Genomic DNA, 23,260 nt, shown 5'->3' on the forward strand with positions numbered 1-23,260 from the left:
GTGCAATGGCTTCAGACTGTCCAAAGCTGGCCCCTGCCCAGGATCCCGCATCCTCCAGCTGTGCCCCCGGGCGGGAGGCGGAGGGTCAGCGAAGGGGGCGGGGCGGCAGGAGACCCTCCGACCACGCCCACCCTCCCCCTCCCCCCGCAGGGCGCGCGGGCCGGGGCGCCGCGTTGGGGAGCCCGTGGGAACCGGCCGGGGCGCGCGGCTCGGGCGCGCGGCTCGGGCGCGCGGCGCGCGCAAAGGGGGCGGCGCCGAGGGCGGGGGCGCGCGGCGGGCGCGGGAGGCGGGGCCTGTCCGGCACTGGGGGCTCCGGCGGCTGGCTGGGCTCGGCGCGGCGGCGCTCCAGGCTGGCTCTCTCCCGGCCGCGACCGCGATCGCGCCCGGCGCTGCGCTGCGCTCCGGCCGGCGGCATGGCCGCGCTCCGGCTGCCTCCGCTCCTGCCGCTGCTGCTGCTGCTGCTCCTCTCCCGCGGCCCCGCCGGCAGCCTCGGCAACCGGCACGCGGTGCACTGGAACAGCTCCAACCCGCAGTGAGTCCCGGCCCGGAGGGAGGGCGGCGGGCCGGGGGAGGGTCAAGGAGAAAAGAGGCACATCGCCTGGGAGGGAGGCAGGGAGAGAGGGACGGGGGGGGGCGTGCACCGGGCAGGGGGGCGTCGGCCGCGCGCCCGTGGGTCAGGGGGGAGCGGGGCTTGGAGGGCGCGCATCGCGGCGGCTTTTCTTTTTTGGGGGGTTGGGGGGTCCTTTGCTCCGACGTCTGATCGACACAGGAAGACGAGGAGGAGGAGGAGGAGGAGGGGGGGTCGTCTTGGGAGAGTTTCTCCCCCCCCCACTCCCCTTCTGGCGGCTGTCTGGGCTGGGACCCCCGCCTCTGCCTCCGCGCTCCCCCTTGCTGGAGATCGGGGAGGAGAAATCTGGAGTTGGCCTCCGTGGGGCTGTCTGGGGGGGGGGGCAGACTTCCTAGACGGCCCTCCTGCTGGCTGGTGTCGGTTGCCGACCTTCCCTCCCCTCCCTCCCCTCCGCGGGTCTGCAAAGGACGACCCCGCCGGACTTCGTGGGGAGCCTCCCCGCCGGGCGCACGTGCCCCCTGCCCCCCCCATCCCGCTCCCCCCTCCCGATCCGGCTCCCCCCGCCCCCGACTTGGGTGCCCGACCGACCGACCGACCGGGGGTGGGGGTCGCTCTTTTGTGGCATGACCTATATTCGCGCGGCTGGGTGGAGGGGGGGGGGCTGCGAGACGGGCACCCGCCCAGACGCGGGGAGGGGAAGGGGAGGGAGTGGGGGGCGGCGGAGGGGGCCCGTGTCCAGGCATCGCCGGGTGACCTCGGGGACCAGGTTGGGGACGGGGACGGGGGTCGCCTGGCCCGGCCCGAGGGGGGGGGAAGCTGACCCGGGAAGGGGCCGTGCCCTCGGGGCCGCTCCGAGGTGCCCTCCGGAGCCACGCCGGGTCCTTCCCGGGACCGATCCGACGGAGGACCAGAGAGATCCAAAGCAACCCACTGCCCTTCCAGCGGTGCCCGTTGCCCCCCCGAGGGCAACCCCCCCTGTCTGTGTCCCCAGGCATGCAGACCCGACGGGATAGAAGAAGCCGCTCCCCGGTTTTCCGCCCCCCCCCCCCAGCCCCAAAGTGGTTGGGGCGATTTGGCCTGGTGCCGCCGAGATCTGGTGCCGTGTAAACAGGCAGGCTCCGGAGAGGGAATCTGGCACGGGCTCTCTGCTTAATGTGAGTCAAGCCCACAGCGGGAGCTTCTTCCGTGGGCTGGATGGTGTTCTTTTTTAAAAAGAGGGGGGGGGGGGTGCGCATACCAACTTGTCCCCCGTTTTGTTCCTTCCTATGTGCTTGGCAAGGGGGACTCTTGTTTGGACGTGGGGTGGGCCTTGTTTGGTGGGAAGCAGTTGAATGAAACTTCTGCAGGTTCCCTGTCTGCGATGCTTTTGGGGGGGGGTGGCGGCGGCGATATGTGGCTTTCTGTGGGGTGTCCTCCCCCCCCCCCAGCCTTCTGCCTACAGCCAGGGGTCTCCACGGACCGATTCCCTTCCACTTTCTCTTCCTTCGGATCTTCCTCCCGCCAGACGTGGATTCCGACTGCCGCCACCCCCAGCGTGTCCCTGGGGCTGGCGCATGGATGCTCTGGGGTGAACCGCCTCCTCCTGTGGCTGCAGCATGCCCCAATGCCACAGGTTCTTGGTGGGGGGGGGTTGTCTTGGCCTGCCGCCCGAAAAGGTGGATGGGGGTGGAGTCACAGCGCTGCTGGTGATGGTTGTGCGTGGAAAGAAAGAAAAAAGAGAGAGAGAGAAAGAGAGAGAGAGAAATCGATGGGGGTTTTAAGTAATAATCTGGAAATTGTCATGGCTGCCGAAGAAAGCCACAGGGAGCTAGATCAATGGGGGGGAGTTAACAGGGCCTGTGCTGCATCTCTAATTCTCTGCTGGTGGAGCAGGGTGGAGCCGTGGAGCGGGGCACAGCTGCCAAGCCGGGGAGAGGCCGAGGGGGCAGCAGAGAGATGACAGTGGTCCGCCCAGAGCTGAAACGGAGGGAGATGAGATTTGGGCCTGGGTGGGCGTCATGCCGGCGGCGAGCCACTTCCTGGGCCGGCCAAGGGGCTTCCCCCCACTTTGCGCCCCCTTCGGCAGGGGACCTCCATTTCCCCCCAGGACTTGGCTGCAAACCCAAGTGGGGAGGGAGGAATCAGGCCACGGAGGTTGCGCGTCTGGGTGTGTGTGCCCTGTCTGTAAATCCACACACACCCCTCCCTAGCCGGTGTGTCCGTCTGTCCTTGTGCGTCTGGGTCTCACGCCCTCCGCTGGTTCCCTCGCCGGCTCCCTTTTGTGTGCCGAGGGAGCACCGTCGCCTTTGAGAATGTCTTTTGAGGCGGAAGCCCAGGCCCCATAAATTGCGCCTCTGAATCGGGCGCCGCACAATGGCAGAACGGCCGCCGTGGGCCCTTGGCTTCAGACCACCCCGCCCGCTCTCCCTTCCTTCCTTCCTGTGGCCAAGCCGCCTTCCTCCCCCGGGCCTGACTTTTCTGTGGTGCGTGTGGGAGAGAGGTGGCTTGGGGGAGACGGGGGTGTCGGGAAGCCGGTTGCTAGGGAGCCGCATAAAAGGCGCAGGTAGAATTTCTCTGCGGGGTTGGACCCACAATGCATTGGGGCCTCCTTGGCGATGGTGGGGAAAATGGGCCTGGTTTGGGGAGAAGCCTGGCTTGGCGAATATTCGGCAGAACCTCCGCGCTGAACACCGTGATGGGCGGGTGGGGGGGTTTGTCTTCGCGGGTGCCTACTTTGCCTCCGGTGTTCTGCTGTGGACGTTCGGCTGCCCTTTCCCCCAGCTTGTGGGGAGAAGCCCCCCACTGCCCCCTTGACCGCAGAGGGCTTCGGCTTGTTCTTCTTCCCTCCCGGGCCCTCCTTGAGGCACTAGGGCCCCCGTCTTTGTGGCGAGCTGAGGCGGCGTGAGGGGGGGGCGCGCCTGCCGCAGAGCCATGTTGCCGGCGCGTCGGGGATATTTATGGCGAGGCAGTGCGGCAGTGCTGGCTCTATTGCTGCCGCGCATACCCATGCGCCGGGGTTTTGGGGATAAATTATCGGTGGAATTGGTCCTCGTAGGCCTGGTCACCGGGTGCTACACAAGCCGTAAACAAGCCTCCGCGAGACGCCTTCCCTCCCCCCCGTCCCTGCGGAGTTCAGCGACTCCGGAGACCTGTTTGCTTGCCGGTGGCACTGCCTCACGACTGGACCCGGGGTACGTTGTTGCCCTGCGATGGGGAACCAGGCTGAAGGGCGATTGCTCCTTCCTCGTCCCTCCGCTGTCCTGCCTTCTCCAGAGACCTGGCTCTAACATGGTGCCAATGAACTGAAAAGGACAGACCCGAGAATCCCTTCCTGCGAAAAGCTAATTTGTGTTTGTGACTATCCTCTTGGCTCATTCACCTGCGTGCTGGAATGGAGGGTGCTTCTTCCCCATGTTTTTAAGGAGGGAGACTCCTTGCTTTCCTTTTTCTTCCATGCTGCATTGCCTCTTCCCTCTTCCCTCCCGGTCTGTGCTTCCAAGCTCTGCCCTGTATCTTCCATGTTCTCCGATTCCTGGAGAGCGACTGGAGACATGTTGGGAATGCTCCTGTCCTCATCTGGTTCATCTCCTGGCTCCTTTTCTTCATCGGGTGTTTCGACAACCCCAAGAAGTCTTTGGCTTCTGCAAACCCCTCCGCTCCAAAAAGATTTTCCATTTTCTGCAGTCCGTGGTTTAAATTGGCTGTCTGTTGTGAGCAGGGTACCTAAACGCTCCAAATCCTTAGGTATCAAATATTTCAGTGCCTGGGTAAACCACCGCCTGGGATTTATATAGGACGTTGACTACTATCAAGGGAGACCAACCAAACTCAGGTTGATGGTACCAATAACTCACCTGGCTCTCTCGAGATCCCCAAATTTGTGGCTTTCTGAATGCAAAGCACCTGCTGCCCCCCGTCTTACAGACCCATAGGGTCTGCTGTCTGACATCCATTAGCTAGAAATGCCGGGGATTGAACCTGGGACCTTCTGCAAGCAAAGCAGATGTTTTGCCTTGGAGCCACAGTCCCTAAAGACTGGGAGACGCTCCCCAGAGTTCCAGGCAGAGCTCTTCCCCATCATCTACTGCCTGGCCCTTGAAAGGGAGGTGGCAGGGGTCAAAACGGGGACCTTCCGCATGCATAGCAGAGCCTCTCCCACTGAGCCACGACTACAATTCAGTCTGGCAGCTGCTCTCCAGGGTTTCCGGCTGAGGTCTTTCACATCACTGACTACCTGGCCTTTAACTGGAGAGGCGGGAGGCTGAACCTGGGGCCTTCTGCATGCGAGGCAGATGTTCTGAGCCACAGTCTGTCCTCTGGAGTGGCAGAATCTCTCCAGGGCAGGGATGGCCAACCAGGGTTCATGAGAGCTTTTCCCAGAAGTTCCGATGACCCCTGACATTGCTAGAGCCCGCTTCCCCCTGTGGCTCCACAGGCCTAGCCTCTTTCTCCACAGTGGAAACGTTAAACGATCGGATGGATGGATCGGTTGGCTCCTGCATCTGACTTCCACACCCTCTTCTCTGAAGGGGCGTACCACCCCTTCTGGGGTTCCCCAGGGCCTGGACCACATCTCAAGGGTTCCTCCACAGGCCAAAGGTCGGAAAAGGCTGCACCAGGGCTTCAGACCAAGATCTTGCATGTCCCCTCCTTGCTGGTCCTTTCCACTGGAGATCCCAGGGGTTGAAGCTGGGGTGAGCTGCGGCCTGGTTCTAGCTCTGATCTCTCCCCTTCCGGCTTCCCCCCTTCCCCCTCTCCCGGACACTGAAGGGTGTCCTCTTGGCCTGAGCCTGTCTCCTGCTCTAGCTCAGCTTTCCTGATCCGTATGGCCTATTCCGAGGGGAGCATGGTGCGCGTATGTGTGTGCGCATCTCCGACCTCCACCCTGCAGCGGTTCTGCTTTCCCTCGCGCTCCCAGGGTGTGTGTCCCTTCTCCCTGTGTCACACTAGCGTGCACGTGTCTCTCTCTTTATTTCCTGGGCAAGGGCAGATGCAAGCGGGTTGCTGATGAGCAGTGGGACGGCCAATGACTTTTCGGGGCGGAGAAAGGGCTACCAGGCTGGGGTCTTCTGAGCCTCTCTCATGCCCGCTCTCCTCCAAGGAGAGGTCGAAAGCTCTTCCGCGACGGAGGAGCGACCGGCGAACAAAGGGCCTTGCATTAAGGAACATTAAAGTCGTATCCCACATAATTAAAGAGAGAGAGAGAGAGCGCACGAGAGATAAGCAAGACCTCATAACAAGGTTGGAAGAGCATCTCCCAGCAACCGGAGTCCTCCACTTCGGGTCTGGCCACATGGAGGGGTTGGAAAAGACAATCACATGTGCTGTGAAATAGGCAATCTGTGTGTCATTTATCTGGTAGGGGGGATTTCACAGCTTCTACGGCATCCAGCCCTGTCCCTAATCGATCTGGCTGGTCTGATCTCATCAGATCTGGGATGCTAAGCAGGGTCATAGAATCATAGAGTTGGAAGGGACCTCCTGGGTCATCAAGTCCAACTCCCTGCACCATGCAGGACGCTCACAGCCCTATTGCTCATCCACTGTCACCTGCCACCCCCTTGAGCCTTCACAGGATCAGCCTCTCTGTCAGATGGCTACCCAGCCTCTGCTTAAAAATCTCCAAAGATGGAGAACCCACCACCTCCCGAGGAAGCCTGTTCCACTGAGAAACCGCTCTGACTGCCAGGAACTTCTTCCGGAGGTTTAGACGGAATTTCTTTTGCATTAATTTCATCCCATTGGTTCTGGTCTGTCCCTCCAGGGCAAGAGAGAACAACTCTGCTCCATCCTCTACATGGCAGCCTTTTAAATACTTGAAGATGGCTCTCAGATCCCCTCTCAGTCGTCTCCTCTCCAGGCTAAACAGACCAAGCTCCCCCAACGTTTCCTCATACGTCTCCAAACCCTTCACCATCTTTGTTGCCCTCCTCTGGACACACTCCAGTTTATCTACATCTCTCTTCAGCTGTGGTGCCCAGAACTGAAAACAGGACTACAAGTGAGGCCAAACCAGAGCGGGGTAAAGTCAAGTCAGTCCTGGTTAGAGCTTGGAGGAAATAAAATAAAAATATATTGTTTCACCTGGCATTTCGTGGCTAGCAGGGTCCAGTGGTTAGAAGCCGCGGCCCCTAAGCTGGAGAACCAGGGTTGACTCCCCATTCCTTTTCTACATGCAGCCAGCTGTGTGACCTTGGGCCAGTCACAGTTCTCCCAGAGCTCTCTCAGCCCCACCCGTCTCACAGGGTGTCTGCTGCGGGCAGAAGAAGGAAAGCCGATTGCAAGCCACTTGGAGACTTCTTCAGGCAGTGAAAAGCGGGGCACAAAAAGCCAACTCTTCTTCCTCTGGGGTGATGGGCTCTCGAGATCCGGGTTCGAATCCTTGCTTGACCTTTGATTGATAGTGACCTCGCCCCATTTCTCCCCCTGTAAGGCCAGTTAATTGCTAGGACGCCCTGCCTTCCCAATTGTCTGTTTCCTGGCGACTTCTGTCAAATGAAAGTCCTTTACCGCAGGAGTAGCCAACCTGTGGTCCTCCAGATGTTCATGGACTACAATTCCCATGAGCCCCTGCCAGCGTCAGCTGGCAGGGGCTCATGGGAATTGTAGTCCATGAACATCTGGAGGACCACAGGTTGGCTACCCCTGCTTTACTGCAGGTGGAGAAATTTATTTATTCCAGGTTACCGGTAACAGACCTACGTTTACGTGCCTAGACCAAGCGCACGAGGAAGTTCTGAGGAATTATTTGAAAGACGGGGAAAACCCGGTGCACGCTGCTTGCTGCTCCTTGGACTTGGGGTGGAACATAACCGTTCTCAGTACTCACCTACACCTCCACAGAACAAAATAACTCCATTTACTGACTTGTCGCAGTTGATGATTTAGATAGGGTTCAGGCCTGGGTGGGTGGATGACACCTCCCTGTTCGAAATGTTGAAATGTGCTCAAGCAGCCAGGGATCTTACGGGTAGATGTGAGTTTGCGGGAGATGTTCCAGATTGGGAGGGAGGCATTCGGGGAGTCATGGCACTTGCGAAATACCTGGAGATTTTTAAGAGCGGAGCCTGGGGGCCTGGGGGAGGGGCCTCAAGATGGTGGGATGCCATAGAGGCCGCCCTCTCAAGCAGCCATTTTCCCCCGGGGAACTGATCTTGGTCATCGGGAGATCCATTGTGATTAAGTTGGCAGCCCTCATCCATGTTTGGAACTGCTGAACGGGAGGGCTGAGGACTAGTAACTTTGCCGGGTTTATTGGTACGGCTCAGAAAACCCTGTTTGTGCCTCTTCTGTGAATTGCCAGGAATGGTTGTTGTTTATCTGAATGATAACTGGTGGACTATATGTTAAAATAACAATAAATATTGATGGGGGAGGGCAGGGAGATACATTATTTTTTCCTTTTTACTGCATGCTAACGGGTCTAGTTTTTACTAGATGACAAGGCTGTCTCCGGATTTTACAGTTTGATTCTCTAAGTGGGGGCTGACCCGATGGTCAGCAAACTTTCCTTGCATGGTTCGGCAAAGACAGTTCTAACCTTGCCTTCGGCCCTGAGAGGCTCCTTGTCTCGTTTCAGGGTGTGTTTTAATGCGGAGGGACATTAATTCAGGGGCGCTGCGTGTCTGAAGCAGTAGGGATACGGGTTAGATATCCAACTTAGGACTGGCCCAGAACCTTACCCGTTCTTCATTTGTCTCTGCCAACCAGCCATGAGTATTGAGGCCTGGCTTGTCTTGAGCTCATGGGGGGGGGGGGGAAATGGGGTGAGATTTTAATAAAGGGGGTTTGGAACTGTTCACATCTGGCCACAGTGACTTGGTAGACCTCTGCTGCGCATGTGCAAGAACCGCAGAAGCAATTTTTATGCGTCCCTTGTGAACATGCTGTTTGGATTCAAGCTGATTCCGCCGATGAGCGGATTTAGGTGTCTTTTTTTGGGGGGGGGGGCGCTTCCTTATGCCATGTCGGGGTCTCGGAGGGTGGCAGGGTTTGCAGACTGGTGGGGCTGAAAGAAATCATTCTCGGTATTGTTTCCCCCACCCCCAGAAAGGGTTGCCATTTGGTTTTCCCGAGAGCTCCGAATCTGCTGAAGTTGAACATTATGCGCCTCACACAATTTATTTAATTCGTTTGCATCTCACCTTTCATCCAGCGGGGACCCAGCATGGCTTTTCTCCCTTTTCTCCTCACGACAATCCTGTGAGGTAGGTTAGAAGACGGTGAAGAGTTGGTTTTTATACCCCACGTTGGTTTTTATACCCCAAAGGAGGTGTGTGTTGTTAATACTTAGCACGGATGGGCCTGGCGATTCTTCTGCCCCAAGCGATTCTTCTGCCCCAACCACATTTTAGAAGAAGAATTGGGTTTATACTCCACTTTTCACTGCCTGAAGGAGTCGCAAAGCAGCTTACAAATCGCCTTCCCCTCCTCTCCCCACCCTGTGAGGTGGGTGAGGCTGAGAGAGCTCTGACATGACTGTTCTGTGAGAACAGAACTATCAGGACTGTGACTAGGCTAAGGTCACCCAGCTTGGCTGCATGTGGAGGAGCGGGGAATCAAACCCGGCTTAGCAGGGTAGAAGCTGCCACTCTTGACCATGACGCCATGCTGGCTAACCAAGGTCAGGCTGAGAGACTGTGATTGGCTGGCCCAAAGTCACCCAGTGAATTTCCTTGGCACAAGTGAGGATTCAAACCCAGGTCACCGAGATCCTAGGCTGACCCTCTTAGCCAGTATGAGGGAGAACTTTAAGGTATGAGGTCCCCATGCCAAAGAAGTGACATCTAAAGCCTTCCACAGCTGTTGACTCAAAGGGACAGGAAGATCTTCAGATTCAGTGGAAGAACATCTGTTTTACATGCACGATGTCCCGAGTAAACATCCCCTATTAAAAGGATTTATACTAGTGGGGCTTGTAGGACATGCGGTGAAGCTGGTCAGCAGTAGAGGATGAAAGAAGAGGAAGAGCTGGTTTTTTATACCCCACTGTTGACTACATGAAGGAGCCTCAAAGAGGCTTACAAACCCCTTTCCCTTCCTCTCCTCATCACAGATGCCCTGTGAAGTAGGAGGGGCTGAGAGAACTCTAAGAGATCTTCTCCGCAAGAACAGATATGAGAGAACTGCGACTAGCCCAAGGTCACCCAGCTGGCTGCATGTGGAGGAGTGGAGAATCAAACCCAGTGCTCCAGATTAGAGGCTCTTAACCACCACCCCAAACTTCTTCTATCATGATTAACTTGTAGAACTCAAGGCTGCAGAGTGTCATGTTGGCCTTAAGGGGGGGGGGGGTTGATAAACTCAGTGGAGAATCATGGAATCATGGAGTTGGGAGGGACCTCCAGGGTCATCTAGTCCAACCCCCTGTACAATGCAGGACGCTCTCAACTACCCGTCCACCCACACCGACCCTCATTTCATGCCCAGATGATGCCCCTCTCCAAGAGTCATAGGGAAGGGCGGTATAAACATATAAATAAATAAACATAAACAAATAAACAAACAAATAAAATAAGAATATCCGAATCCCTGGCCAATCTGGTCTGGGGGAAATTTGCCTCCTGGTCCAAAAGTGACAATTGGCATTTCACTGGACATGCAAGAAGGGATCATAAGAGCCAAGCTCAGACACAATCCTGCCTGCCCAGCCACTCACAATCTGCCTAAGTTTACCTTGAATAAAACTTGGTTGGTCTTAAAGGTGCCCCGGACTCAAAATCTGTTCAGTGGAGTGTGGGTTCATTGGTGAGTAATAGCCATGGTAGCCAAATGGCACCTCCATGTTCAGCGTGGCTGCTGAGAATCAGGGTGGTATTATGTTAGTGTGTTGGACTTGGAGTGCTTGTTTGTACAAAAGAGGTCCACCACTATCTACTAGGCGTGGTAACTACAGGGGAAGCGGTCAACCTCTGAATCCAACGCAAGGAGGCAACCATCAGGCGAAGGCCTCGGCCCCCCTGCCCTGTTGCTGGCCCTGCAGAGGGACTGGCTGGCCCCTGGGTGAGGCAAGAGGCTGGACTGCAGGGACCCTCCCTGGTCTGACCCAGCAGGGCTCTCCTGTGTCCTTATGAGGGGAAGGCCTCGGCCTCCCTGCCCTGTTGCTGGCCCTGCAGAGGGACTGGCTGGCCCCTGTGTGAGGCAGGAGGCTGGACTGGAGGGACCCTCCCTGGTCTGACCCAGCAGGGCTCTCCTGTGTCCTTAGGAGGGGAAGGCCTCGGCCTCCCTGCCCTGTTGCTGGCCCTGCAGAGGGACTGGCTGGCCCCTGGGTGAGGCAGGAGGCTGGACTGGAGGGCCCCTCCCTGGTCTGACCCAGCAGGGCTCTCCTGTGTCCTTAGGAGGGGAAGGCCTCGGCCTCCCTGCCCTGTTGCTGGCCCTGCAGAGGGACTGGCTGGCCCCTGTGTGAGGCAGGAGGCTGGACTGGAGGGACCCTCCCTGGTCTGACCCAGCAGGGCTCTTCTGATGTTCCGGTCTAGTTTTAATTAGATTAGGCCAAAGGACCAAATGAGACGGACCTTTGGCCTAATCCGGCAGCACATTCTGAAATGCCGTTTTTTAATCTCCCGCCCCCTAGGAGCACGTGATACTGAGCTTCACGGGCCAGCGATCCGACTCTCTCTGCAAAGCAGCCTTGTGTGCTCGTGCCTGTATTCTGTCAAGGCGGAAGCGTGGCCGATTTCCCTCTCGTTCCTTCTGCGTGCCAAAACTTAAATCCCTGACATCTCCCAGATAAGGGATCTGAAGGAGCAAGCAATCCTGACTGGGCCTTTGAAAATCCTCCGGGATGGAGCTCGCCAGACCAGTCGTCCCACTCCGCAGAAGGCGGCTGGTTTCCCTTTCCCGGCTGGTGGCAGAACACGCGTGCTGGGCCTACGGGGAGCTCACGGGCTCTTTAGCTTCTCTGGCGCAAAGCCCCACCGACCGATCACCAATGGCAACTAGGAATTTTGATTCTGGCAACCCGCAGGGAACGCACGGCTGTGTTTTGCCAGAAGAGTTGACAGCTTTTTTTTTTTTAAAGAAACGACTAAAAAAACAGCCGCGGAGGAGATTGAGACACAGAGTTCCTCCTTCCGAAGGGTGCCAATCTGCCTCTTGGGCTCGGGTACCGCGGGAGATGCGGGTACCGAGGGGTGGTCTCTGCTTGCCGGACAGGAAAGGGGAGAGTTGGAGCTTGCTGGCGAGCGGCAACCACGGCCAGCTGTGAAGTCCAGTTGCCCTTCGTGGGCTCCTGCCGTGGCAGGGCCGAGGAAAACACCTCTGGCAGAAGGCATCGGAATGATTTTGGACAGCTGCCACAAGCCAGAGTAAACAGGGCTGGCGGTGCGCATCAAAGGTCTGCCTTCCTCTGCTGCGAATGGCCCGTAGCTCCGTAATCGATCCCCTCTGTCGGGTGCGGAAGGTGCTGGGTTCAGATTCTGGCATCTGCCGTTCGTGACTCTCCGGGTGTTAGGAGAAGAGGAAGAGATGAGTTTTTCATACCCTGCTTTTCATTGCGTGAAGGAGTCTCAAAAGCGGCTTACGATCGCCTTCCCTTTCCTCTCCCCACAACAGACACCCTGTGAGGGAGGGGAGGCTGAGGGAGCCCTGAGATTACTGAAGAAGAAGGAGAAGAAAAAGACGAAGAAGAAGAGGTGGTTCTTATATGCTACTTTTCTCTTCCAGCAGTCTCAAAGCAGCTTACAATTGCCTTCACTTCCTCTCCCCTTAGCAGACACCCTGCGAGGGCAGTGGGGCTGACAAAGCCCTGACAGTACTGCTCTGCGTTTGCTGGCAGGGGCTCATGGGAACTGTAGTCCATGGACATCTGGAGGGCCGCGGTTTGACTACCCCTGCTCTAGACCTTGTACCTAAGAGCCACTGATGGACCCCTGCTCCAGATGATTATCCAGTTCCCTAGAATCATAGAGTTGGAAGGGGCCATACAGGCCATCTAGTCCAACCCCCTGCTCAATGCAGGATCAGCCCTAAGCATCCTAAAGCATCCAAGAAAAGTGTGTCTCCAACCTTTGCTTGAAGACTGCCAGTGAGGGGGAGCTCACCACCTCCTTAGGCAGCCTATTCCACTGCTGAACTACTCTGACTGTGAAAAATCTTTTCCTGATATCTAGCCTATATCGTTGTACTTGTAGTTTAAACCCATTACTGCGTGTCCTTCCCTCTTGAAGCTCTCTGTGCTTTTAGGCACCACCATTTCCTGCAGCAGTGAATTCCACCTGTTTGACTGAAGAAGCACCCAGGGCCTGACTTGACCTACATCTACACCTCAGCACTGACCGTGTGGAGTGCCCCTGTGTGAGAGGGAGTTCGAGGCTCCCTCTCATCAGGATAGGTTTTTGGGAAATGCAGCATTTCCTGTGCCTGAGAGCCACACCGTGAAGGAAAGGAGTCTCAATGACCTGAAGGTCCCCTCCCAAGGGCAGATACAGAATGGCGGATGGCTGATGTATGGCGACCCTGGTGGGGATTTTAAGGCAGGAGACGGTTTGGAGGTGGTTATCCCTTGCCTGCCTCTGTGTGGTCTCCCATTCACAGGCTACTAGGGGCTGGCCCTGTTTAGCGTCCCTGACTGGACAAGATGGGGGTAGCTTGGGCCATCTGGGTCAGGACTGTCTTATTTGTGGAATTGGGCCATCTCACCATGTATTGTCTAGCCCAGGGGTAGTCAAACTGCGGCCCTCCAGATGTCCATGGACTACAATTCCCAGGAGCCCCCTGCCAGCGAACGCTGGCAGGGGGCTCCTGGGAATTGTAGTCCATGGACATCTGGAGGGCCGCAGTTTGACTACCCCTGGTCTAGCCTGACTCAGGGGTCGTTTTCCAGAGGTTTACCTTGTTCTACAGTTATTTATTTACGAGATGTGCGTGCCACCTCCCCAGAGCTTTGCTTGACACGGCTCAGAGACTGGAAACAAAAGCACACCAAAATCAATAAAAACATCATAAGAACGATCGCTACGGAAACAAGGCACTAAAACAGCATAAGGTAGGACCCAGCATCCTAAAACGATTGCCTATCAAGAAGAAGAGTTGGTCTTTGTGTCCTGCTTTTCCCTCGAAGCAGCTTACATTCGCTTTCCCTTTCCTCTCCCCAAAACAGACACACTGAGAGGGAGGTGGGGCTCAGAGAGCCCTGATGTTATTTCTCTGGGAGAACAGCTCTACCAGGACTGTGACAAGCCCAAGGTCACCCAGCTTTCGGAGGAGCGGGGAATCAAACCCGGCTCTCCAGATTAGAAGCCGCTCCTCTTAACCCCTCCATCAAGCTGTCTCAAATGACTGTGTCAAAAATGAAATAGGAGGGGTTGGACCCAGTGAAGGACTAGACACAAAGCAGGTGTAAGGGCACCGAGATACCAGTATGGTGTATCAAATGCTACAGCATAATGAGCAGAATTCTAAGGAGTCTTCAAACTTCAGTTGATTCTTTAATGTCCAGAATATTAAACAGCTCCCAACGCATTTGCCGTGCGGCATTTTCAAGGGACACCCATTTCAGTGTTTTCAACAGGAAACTTCAATTTAGAGAACAGGAACTTTCTACTTCAGCACTCCGTTCATTCCTGTGAACCAAGATCTCTATACATAATATGTGCTCTCAGGACATAAGGGAAGCCATGTTTGATCAGGCCAGGTGGCCCATCCAGTCCAACACACTGTGTCACTCAGTGGTCGAAAATGAGAGGCCATCAGGAGGTCCACCAGTAGGGCCAGAACTCCAGAAGCCCTTGTTGCCGCCCCCCTCCCAAGTACAAAGAATACACAGCATCCCTGCCCCAGACATAAGAGAAGCCATGTGGCATCAGGCCAGTGACCCATCCAAGCCAACCCCCTGTGTCATACAGTGACCAAAATCCAGTGTCTAGCAGGAGGGCCACCAGCAGGGCCAGAACTCCAGGAACCCCCCCACTGTGGCTCCCACAGCACCAAGAAGACAGAGCACCCCTGACCCAGACAGAGGATTCATTGCTGTCAGTTGTGGGGTGCACGTGGAAGTGACTCCTAGCCAACAGGCTTCCTGGGCGAAAGGAAATGGGTTGAAGTTCCCTCTTTCCTGACCCGTTGCTGTGGGGCTGTGCTGCTGACGTGAGCCCAACCCTTATCTTAGCGAAGCTGCTGTGGGTGCGATCCCTCCTCCCTGCGCCTGGAGGTTGGGACATCCCCTGGCATTCTTTCCCCATCCTCCTTGGCTTCTTCCGCGGCTGGGTGCTCAGCGGGCCCAGCCTGTCTCCAGCCTTTTGCAAGCGGGTGAGGGCGGGGGTGGCTGTGGGCGGCCGGCTGGGCGTGTGCTGTTTGGCTGGTGCTGCCAGGCCGGGTGGGGAGCGGCGCTGGGAGAAACCAGCCGCCATCATGTTCTCCCCCCTCTCTCTCTCTCATGCACACACACATCAGCAGACTTTTGCAGGCAGAGCGCCTGAAGTGGAGGCCAGAGTATCTTCCGCCGCCCTCCGTGTCTGGCTGCAGCCTGGCGCACTGAAAGACATGCTCAACGCAGGACACGGGGACATGGTCACGACAGACAAAGCGGCGACGAACTGAGTCAGACCGTCCGCCGGTCTCACAGCTGCTGCGTTCGGTCGTTGAGACTCCCTGCTTGTTGCCTTCGAGCGACAGATGAAGGGGGTCAGACTGTGGCTCTTTAGCATGCTCTGTGGCGGTCCCTCGCCCCACCATGGCACGATCCGTGGACAGCACGCCGCTAAGCTTGTGCGCAGTCTGTCGTGTCTCTTCCCACATTTGCACGGCAAGCTGAGGGTCTGGGGTCAGCTTGGTGTCGGGATTCATAGTGGCGGCCTTCAATCTGTGGAAGCGGGTTTGATTCCCCTCCTCCTCCTCCTCCATGCGCAGCCAGGAACAATTCTTTCAGAGTTTGCTCAGCCTCACCTCCCTCACAGGGTGTCTGTTGTGGGGAGAGGAAGGGAAGGTGAATGGAAGCCGCTTTGAGACTCCTTCGGGTAGAGAAAAGCGGCATATAAGGACCAACTTGTCTTCTTCAGTAAACTCAGTGCTCTCTTAGCCTCGATTACCTCGCGGGGTGTCGGTTGTGGTGAGAGGAAGGAAAGGCAATTGTAAGCCGCTTTGAGACTCCTTCGGGTAGAGAAAAGCGGCATATAAGGACCAACTTGTCTTCTTCAGTAAACTCAGTGCTCTCTTAGCCTTGACTACCTCGCGGGGTGTCTGTTGTGGGGAGAGGAAGGAAAGGCAATTGTAAGCCGCTTTGAGACTCCTTCGGGTAGAGAAAAGCGGCATATAAGGACCAACTCTTCTTCTTCAGTAAACTCAGTGCTCTCTTAGCCTTGACTACCTCGCGGGGTGTCTGTTGTGGGGAGAGGAAGGAAAGGCAATTGTAAGCCGCTTTGAGACTCCTTCGGGTAGAGAAAAGCGGCATATAAGGACCAACTTGTCTTCTTCAGTAAACTCAGTGCTCTCTTAGCCTTGACTACCTCGCGGGGTGTCTGTTGTGGGGAGAGGAAGGAAAGGCAATTGTAAGCCGCTTTGAGACTCCTTCGGGTAGAGAAAAGCGGCATATAAGGACCAACTTGTCTTCTTCAGTAAACTCAGTGCTCTCTTAGCCTTGACTACCTCGCGGGGTGTCTGTTGTGGGGAGAGGAAGGATAAGCAATTGTAAGCCGCTTTGAGACTCCTTCGGGTAGAGAAAAGTGGCATATAAGGACCAACTTGTCTTCTTCAGTAAACTCAGCGCTCTCTTAGCCTCGATTACATTGCGGGGTGTCGGTTGTGGGGAGAGGAAGGAAAGGCGATTGTAAGCCACTTTGAGACTCCTTTGGGTTGTGAAAAGTGGGGTACAAAAAACCAGCTTCTCGTCTTTCTTCAGGAAAAACCAGTGCTTGCTGCTTAGATGAACGCAAAGATATATAAGAGACTCAAGCAGAGGCAAAACCAGGCATATTTTATGATCTGTCGTCCTCCCAAGGTTCCTGGGCAAGTCTTGCTTTGAGAAATTATCGTTCTGTTATTCTTTCTGCACTGAGTTTAACCGGCGTCGGGATAGTATTTGCTGCCTGTTGGGTGACCTTGGGCTAGTCACAGTTCTCTTCGGGCTGTTCTCACTGAGCAGTCCTGTCAGAATTCTCTCGGCCCCACCTCGCTCATAAGTTGTCTGTTGTGGGGAGAGGAAGGGAAGGTGATTGTTATGCCCCTTTGAGACTCCTTCGGGTCATAAAAAGCAGGGTACAAAAAGTCTGTTCTTTGTTTTTCTGCAGGAAAAATCAATGCTTCTTAGATGAACACAAAGATATAAGAGACTTGAGTGGAAGAAAAAAAATAGGCATGTTTTTATGGTCCCTCCCAAGGTTTCTGGGCCAGCCAGAAGTTATGTATCGTTCTGTTCTGCCAGTAGTTTTCAACCTTTCTAATGTCGTAACCCTTTAATACAGTTCCTCATTTTGTGGTGACCCCCAACCATAAAATTATGCAAGTGTTCTTTCACAGAAATTACACCAAAACTGACCAATGGCGTGAAGATCCATTGTTCATGATTGTATATAAATTGTTTTTTTTTCCCCCTGGAGTTTCTCAGTTCAGTTCTGCCTCTTGTCCCACCATGCCCATCTCGCTCTTTTCCGCTGCCCCAAACAGACGAACGCTCGACCTACCTCGCAAGGCTGTTGTGTGGTGCCTGCAGGAGGAGCGGCAACAGAGGCGGCGCCCCCTTGGCCAAGCTGCTCGCCCTGCCGTGACCCCTGTGAAAGGGCTGTTCGACCCCCAAAGGGATCCCGACCCCCAGATTGAGAACCACTGTGTTTTCCTTCTACACTTGAGTTTAACTGGCGTCCGGGTGTTATTAGCTGACTACCAGGTGACCTTGGGCTAGTCACAGTTCTCTTAGGGCAATTCTCACAGAGCAGTCCTGTCAGAACTCTGTCAGCACCACCTTCCTCACAGGGTGTCTGTTGTGGGGAGAGGAAGGGAATGGTGTTTGTAAGCCACTGTGAGACTCCTTTGAGTAGAGAAAAAACAGCTCTTCTTCCATCGGGATGGTCCGTCCACGTCAGGCGTAGTCAAACTGAGGCCCTCCAGATGTCCATGGACTACAATTCCCACGAGCCCCTGCCAGCAAATGCTGGCAGGGGCTCATGGGAATTGCAGTCCATGGACATCTGGAGGGCCGCAGTTTGACTACCCCTGGTCTACACAATGACGTATCTGTACTCACAGCCCCTGCCGATACATCTGCAGCTAGGCTATTGTTTGCTGGGCACAGGTATCCAGTTGCCTCCTGAGTGGGCTGGTGTGACCGGGGAGGGGGTGGCCATCAGTCGCCCGTGGCCTTGGAGCGGCCTCGGAGTTGGACCCAGGGAGCAGCTGAACCTGCTGGGCTGAACATCACCCGCCAGCTGTGGTGGGCGGCCTGCCGAGGCGCTCTCTGCTGGCCTGGGCTGCCGAAGCCAGGAGGGGGTTGTCAAGCAGCTGGTGGGCCGCGGCGCGTGGAGGGCGGGACGCTTGATGCGCAGTGGGTGAAAACATCAGCGAGCCTGCCTCGTGCCGAGGCCAGTTCTGCAGAGCTTTCGGCAATACTCTGGTTAGAGCAAAATGGCAAAGAGACCACCCTTTTCCTCCACTCCCAACAGCTTCTGCTGCGTGCCAGCTGCAACACCCCCTCGAACTGCGTCGAGGTCAGGACACCAGTGATGTCTTTGGTCGGCCAGATGTGCCAGTGTAGCCTGTGAAGTGTTGTTCTAGGAATGGGTAATAAATCCCTGCTGAGTCATGAGTCTGCTGGGTGACTCTGGGCCACTTGTAAGAAATCTAAAGAGCTCTGCTGGATGAGGCCACAGTGGTCCATGCAGTCCAGGCTCCTGCCTCACACAGTGGCCAGATGGTTCCCCTGCAGGGCCAGCCACAGGGCAGGGAGGCCGAGGTCTTCCCCTCATAAGGACACAGGAGAGCCCTGCTGGGTAGGACCAGGGAGGGTCCCTCCAGTCCAGCCTCCTGCCTCACCCAGGGGCCAGCCAATCCCTCTGCAGGGCCAGCCACAGGGCAGGGAGGCCGAGGCCTTCCCCTCATAAGGACACAGGAGAGCCCTGCTGGGTCAGACCAGGGAGGGTCCCTCCAGTCCAGCCTCCTGCCTCACACAGGGGCCAGCCAGTCCCTCTGCAGGGCCAGCAACAGGGCAGGGAGGCCAATAGCAGGGCAGAGAGGCCTAGGCCTTCCCCAGATGTTGCCTCCTGGCTATGGGATTCAGAAACTTATTGCTCCTGGACATGGAAGTTCCTTTTGGCCACCGTGGCTCATAGCCCCTGAGAGTCCTCACCGTGGCCTATAGCCACCGTGGCTCATAGCAAGTCTATACAATCCCACTTTCAAGCCGCCTGTTCTCGCTACCATCCTCCGGCAGCCAAATCTACATCTCTGTTGCCCGCTGAGTAAAGAAATGCTTCCTTTCACCAGGCCTGGATCCACCGCCTGGCGGCTTCGGGAGAGGGAGGAAGAGAGTCCTCTTGGTCCGTTCTCCCGGCCCCCTTCAGCGTCGTCGGTCTTGGCCTCATCCACTTTCCAGGGTTGTCCTGAGGACAAAACTGAGGAGGGAAACTGCACACCACCGTTAGGGGGGAAACGGTTCAGAAACATGTAATCTCCTCTGTTTCTGCACAAACAGGAGATTTAGGGAGTCCCCGCTGGGCTATCAGGCGCAGAGTCATGGCTGTCTGTTCTGAGGTGCCTTCAAAAGCTAGAGAGGCGGCTCTCTTCTCCCGCCTTTCAGCTGTGCTTGTCCCAGTGCCTGAGAAGGCCTTGCCCTTGCTGTTTTTCCGGCCTTCCCTCCCTCCCTAGGCCTCCTCCCTTGTTCCACCGTGCCTTGCCTCCTGGCGGTGTTTCCCAATCTTTGGCTCCCTCTCCTGAATTCTGGCGGCCTCCAGTTTTCCATTTGGGAAAGGTTGGAGTGTGTGAAAGAGGAAGAATTACCCCAAGAGACATCCTCATCCCCATGAACTCTGGCAGAGATGCAGCAGACAACCTCCTTGAAGAGCCAGTTATTTTGTTGTTTGTTCTGGGTATATTTAGATTTGGGGCAGAATTACTTTCCCCTTGGAGGAACATTTGGTGTAGTGGCTAAGAGTGGATGCCTTTAATCTGCAGAACAGCTTTCAATTCAGCACTTCTCCACTGGCAGTCAGCTGGGTGATCTTGGACCGGTCCCAGTTCTCTCAGAGCTCTCTCAGCCTCAACCGGCTCACAGGGTGTCTGCTTTGGGAAGGGAAGGAGCTTTGAGACTCTCAACTCTCCCTCTTTCTGCAGAAAAGGCCAGTGCTTTCTTCTTAGATGAAGGCCAAGTTGTATAAGAGACTCTAGCAGAGAATTTATCTTTCAGTCAAGCCTCCTGCCTTGAGTTTAACTCGCGTCTGGACAGTATTAGCCGCCTGCAGAAGAGTTTTCCTGTTGTGCCCTGCTGTGTCTCTGTTCTGGTCTTTCCTCCTTCCAGAGAGATGTAGCGTATGCCCCGCTGTGAGGTTGAAGAACTCTGCTCAGGATCCAGTTGTGGCTGATGCAGAGACTCGGTGGAATTATTTGCTTCCTGCGGAGGCTGTTTGGAAACCAGCTAGGGAAAAACAGTGACTTCTGCAGGGATGCAGTCACAGAATCATGGAAGGGTCAACTAGTCCTACCCCCTGCTCAGTGCAGGATCAGCCTCAAGCATCCAGGATAAGGATCTGTTCAGCCACTGCTTGAAGATGGCCAATGAGGGGGAGCTCACCACCTCCTTAGGCAGCCCATTCCACTGCTGAACTACTCAGATTGTGAAATTTTTGTTCGTGATATCTAGCCAAACACATAATTTAAACCCATTACTGCTGGTCCTGTCCTCTGCTGCCAACAGGAACCTTTCCCTGCCCTCTCAGCTTCCTCTTCTCCAGGCTGGACATTCCCAAGTCCCTCAGCCTTTCCTCACAGGGCTTGGTCCCCCGGCCCTGGATCATCCTCGTCGCTCTCCTGGGCCCCCTCTCCATTTTGTCCACGTCCTTCTTGAAAGGGAGGCCTCCAGAACTGCGCACAGGACTCCAGGTGGGGTCTGACCAACGCGGTAGACAGAGGCACTAGGACATCTGGGGATTCCGATGCAATGCCTCTGTTGATACATCCTGAGATTGCATTAGCCTTCTTCACTGCTGCGTCACGCGGTTTGCTCCTATTTCACGCATGGTCTACAAGTACCCCAAGATCTCATTCACATACCCCAGTCAGCAGTCTTCTTCCAAGAGCGGCCATCTCGTGGCCTCTCTCGACTGGGACGGGCACAACGTTTGACTTTCACAAAAAGGGAAAACGTGACCGTGGCTGATCAGGAGGCCTCGAGGCTGGGGAATCACGCAGAGGCACGGCAGGGAGCCATCTCCACAGGTGGCGGCTCTGGGCTTGCCGCAGCGATTGTGCTGATTTCATGCGGCATACTTAACAAAACAGAGGTGCCTTGGGACAGGCAACACGAAGGCTTACAGGTTGATAGCGTCCAGGAGTCTCCATGCGCTCAGACCCACATGGCCTGAGGTGTTGTCCTCCTCTGTCTGCTTTGTTTGTGGGGGGGGGGGTGAGTCTTTGCACCGTTCTGGCTCCTGAGTGTGTCGCACGACTCTTTCTTTTTCACGCCATTGCACCTTCCTCTTTCCCTGGCGCTCTTGCCTGTTCTGAAGCGTTCTCCTGATATTGGTGACAAGACACCTCTTCAGTGCAAAACCCCAGCCTGGCACAAAATGTAAGGCTTTGAGGTGCGCAGCTGTAGGCGGGCTTTCATTCCGCCCTGCTCTGGAAACAAAAAGCCCCGTGAAATGCAGAGAGATGGCGATGGGTATGTGGAAGCCAGTGTTCTGACCCTGCTGTTTCGGGCTGTGTGCCTTGAGGGAACGGTTGCTGTGCATGGGAGAAAGTGTGCTGCAATTAATTAGACGAACCCAGAGTGCTGTTTTGCAGCGGAGTTTGCTCGTCACAACTCTGCACGAACGACTGCCTGGTCTCTGACCGTCGTTCTTGAAGGCTGGTGATCCTGCCGCTCAGCTTTTGGGTATGATTGGGTCACTTGGCCTCTCTTGAGGTAGACGGTTCCTTGCCCTGGAAGAAGATTGCCTGGTGCATCTCTGCAAGAGTCCCTGTTCCAGCTAGGCCTCCTTGCTCTGTTGCTGGCCCTGCAGAGGGGCTGGTTGGCCCCTGTGTGAGGCAGGAGGCTGGACTGGAGGGACCCTCCCTGGTCTGACCCAGCAGGGCTCTCCTGTGTCCTTAGGAGGTGAAGGCCTCGGCCTCCCTGCCCTGTTGCTGGCCCTGCAGAGCAAGAGTCTAGATTGCCTCTTACTGGTCTGATCCAGCAGGGCTCCTCATAAGTTTTTCAGTACCCTCCATCAGCCCTAACTTGGAAGAGTGATAGTAGGACTTGCATTGCATCCCACTGCAGAGGAGATTTGTTGCACCCTGAAGATCACCTTCCGTTTCTAATCCGGGGGGTGACTTGTGCGTTTCAGTTATCGAAAGGGATGCTGGGGTGGGGGGTGGGGACAGGTCACATCAGGTAGAGGCAGTGGTGCCTCCTTGTCCGTGGCAAAAAACCGGGGGTGCCTTTTGAGGAAATAGGCCTGCGCCACCCTTTCTACCTGTTGAAAGAGGAATTATGAATCACAGAGGGAAAATCTCCCATTTAAGACCTAGTTCCGCGAAGCCACTCTCTTTATCAAAAGGGGAGTGGGATTTCAGCGTTTCAAGGAGGGGGCGGCTGGCACGGGATCGCGGTGGCCCAGTTGAATGGCAGGCCGCAAAGCGAGCAGTGCTGAATCCGGATTGGCACGGGTGGGAGGGGGAGCTTAATCCAGATTAACCCTAGGCTAGAGATTAAAGGGGTATTTACTGCATTCATCTTAATCCTGTTAAGCAGAGCCAGTTTTCTTTCTTCCCCCTCCCCTCCCGTTTTCTTTTAGGTCTTTTTTACAACGATGCCGTAGATCCCGGTTGGAATCTAGAGATGGTCAGATCTCTCCGGAAGGGAGGGGAGGAGGGAGAAATGTAGCTTCTCGCAACTCTTTGGGTTTGTTTCCGAAATGCGGTGGCAACATCCCTGCGGCAGCAGGAAGCATACCGCGCGGCAATGGAGCGATGAGCATAATATAATGGTTTTATATTACATTTTTAAAGTCTGTGTTTGTATTTTTTTTAATGTCGGACAGGGGGAGGGGAGCTGACCAGAAAGAACAAAACATAAAATCGCCCTTCCATGCCCCTTCCGTTAGGCCTATGATTCACAGTGCTGCGTGTAAATTTTAGAGTTTAACTGAACGCTTTTTCGGGCAGAAGTTTGTCTCAGTTTATAATGCTGCCTCATTTGCTGTAAGCTTATGACCTGCTGTCTGGGGATCTCTTTCTGTGGTGATCTCTTTCCCTTGGGTTTAAGCATGTTAACTAAATGAAGTTTATGTTCAGAAAGCAAAACTTTCCAGGATCCTTTAAGATCGTGTTTCTCCTTTTAAAAAACCTAGACTTTGTTTAACATGGGGCAGCCAAACTGCAGCTCTCTAGATGCAGTCCATGGACATCCACAGAGCCATAGCTTGGACACCCCTGCTATAACATTTGGCCTGGAGAAAACATTCTGTGATATTCTGAAGCTCACCTCCCTCACAGGGTGCCTGTTGTGGGGAGAGGAAGGGAAGGCGATTGTAAGGCACTTTGAGACGCAGGAGGCCTGCTGGGTGACTTTATTCCAGGCCCAGTTCTCTC

General features: G+C 55.6%; 1 protein-coding gene across 2 annotated transcripts in view; it reads left to right on the forward strand.

Annotated features, from left to right (window-relative positions):
• The first annotated feature begins 287 nt into the window (after window positions 1-287).
• Window positions 288-23,260, forward strand: part of EFNA3 (ephrin A3) — a 68,208-nt gene continuing 45,235 nt past the window's right edge. The window contains exon 1 of one of the 2 annotated variants that reach the window (XM_077322174.1): window positions 288-532. In XM_077322174.1, coding sequence (XP_077178289.1) covers window positions 414-532 — 119 coding nt within the window. In that variant the 5' untranslated portion in view covers window positions 288-413. The remainder of the gene's footprint in view (window positions 533-23,260) is intronic. The other variant, XM_077322164.1, reaches the window with a different exon arrangement.

This window comes from Paroedura picta, chromosome 1 (genome assembly GCF_049243985.1).
Source record: "Paroedura picta isolate Pp20150507F chromosome 1, Ppicta_v3.0, whole genome shotgun sequence".
In the NCBI taxonomy this organism is placed as follows: Eukaryota; Metazoa; Chordata; class Lepidosauria; order Squamata; family Gekkonidae; genus Paroedura; species Paroedura picta.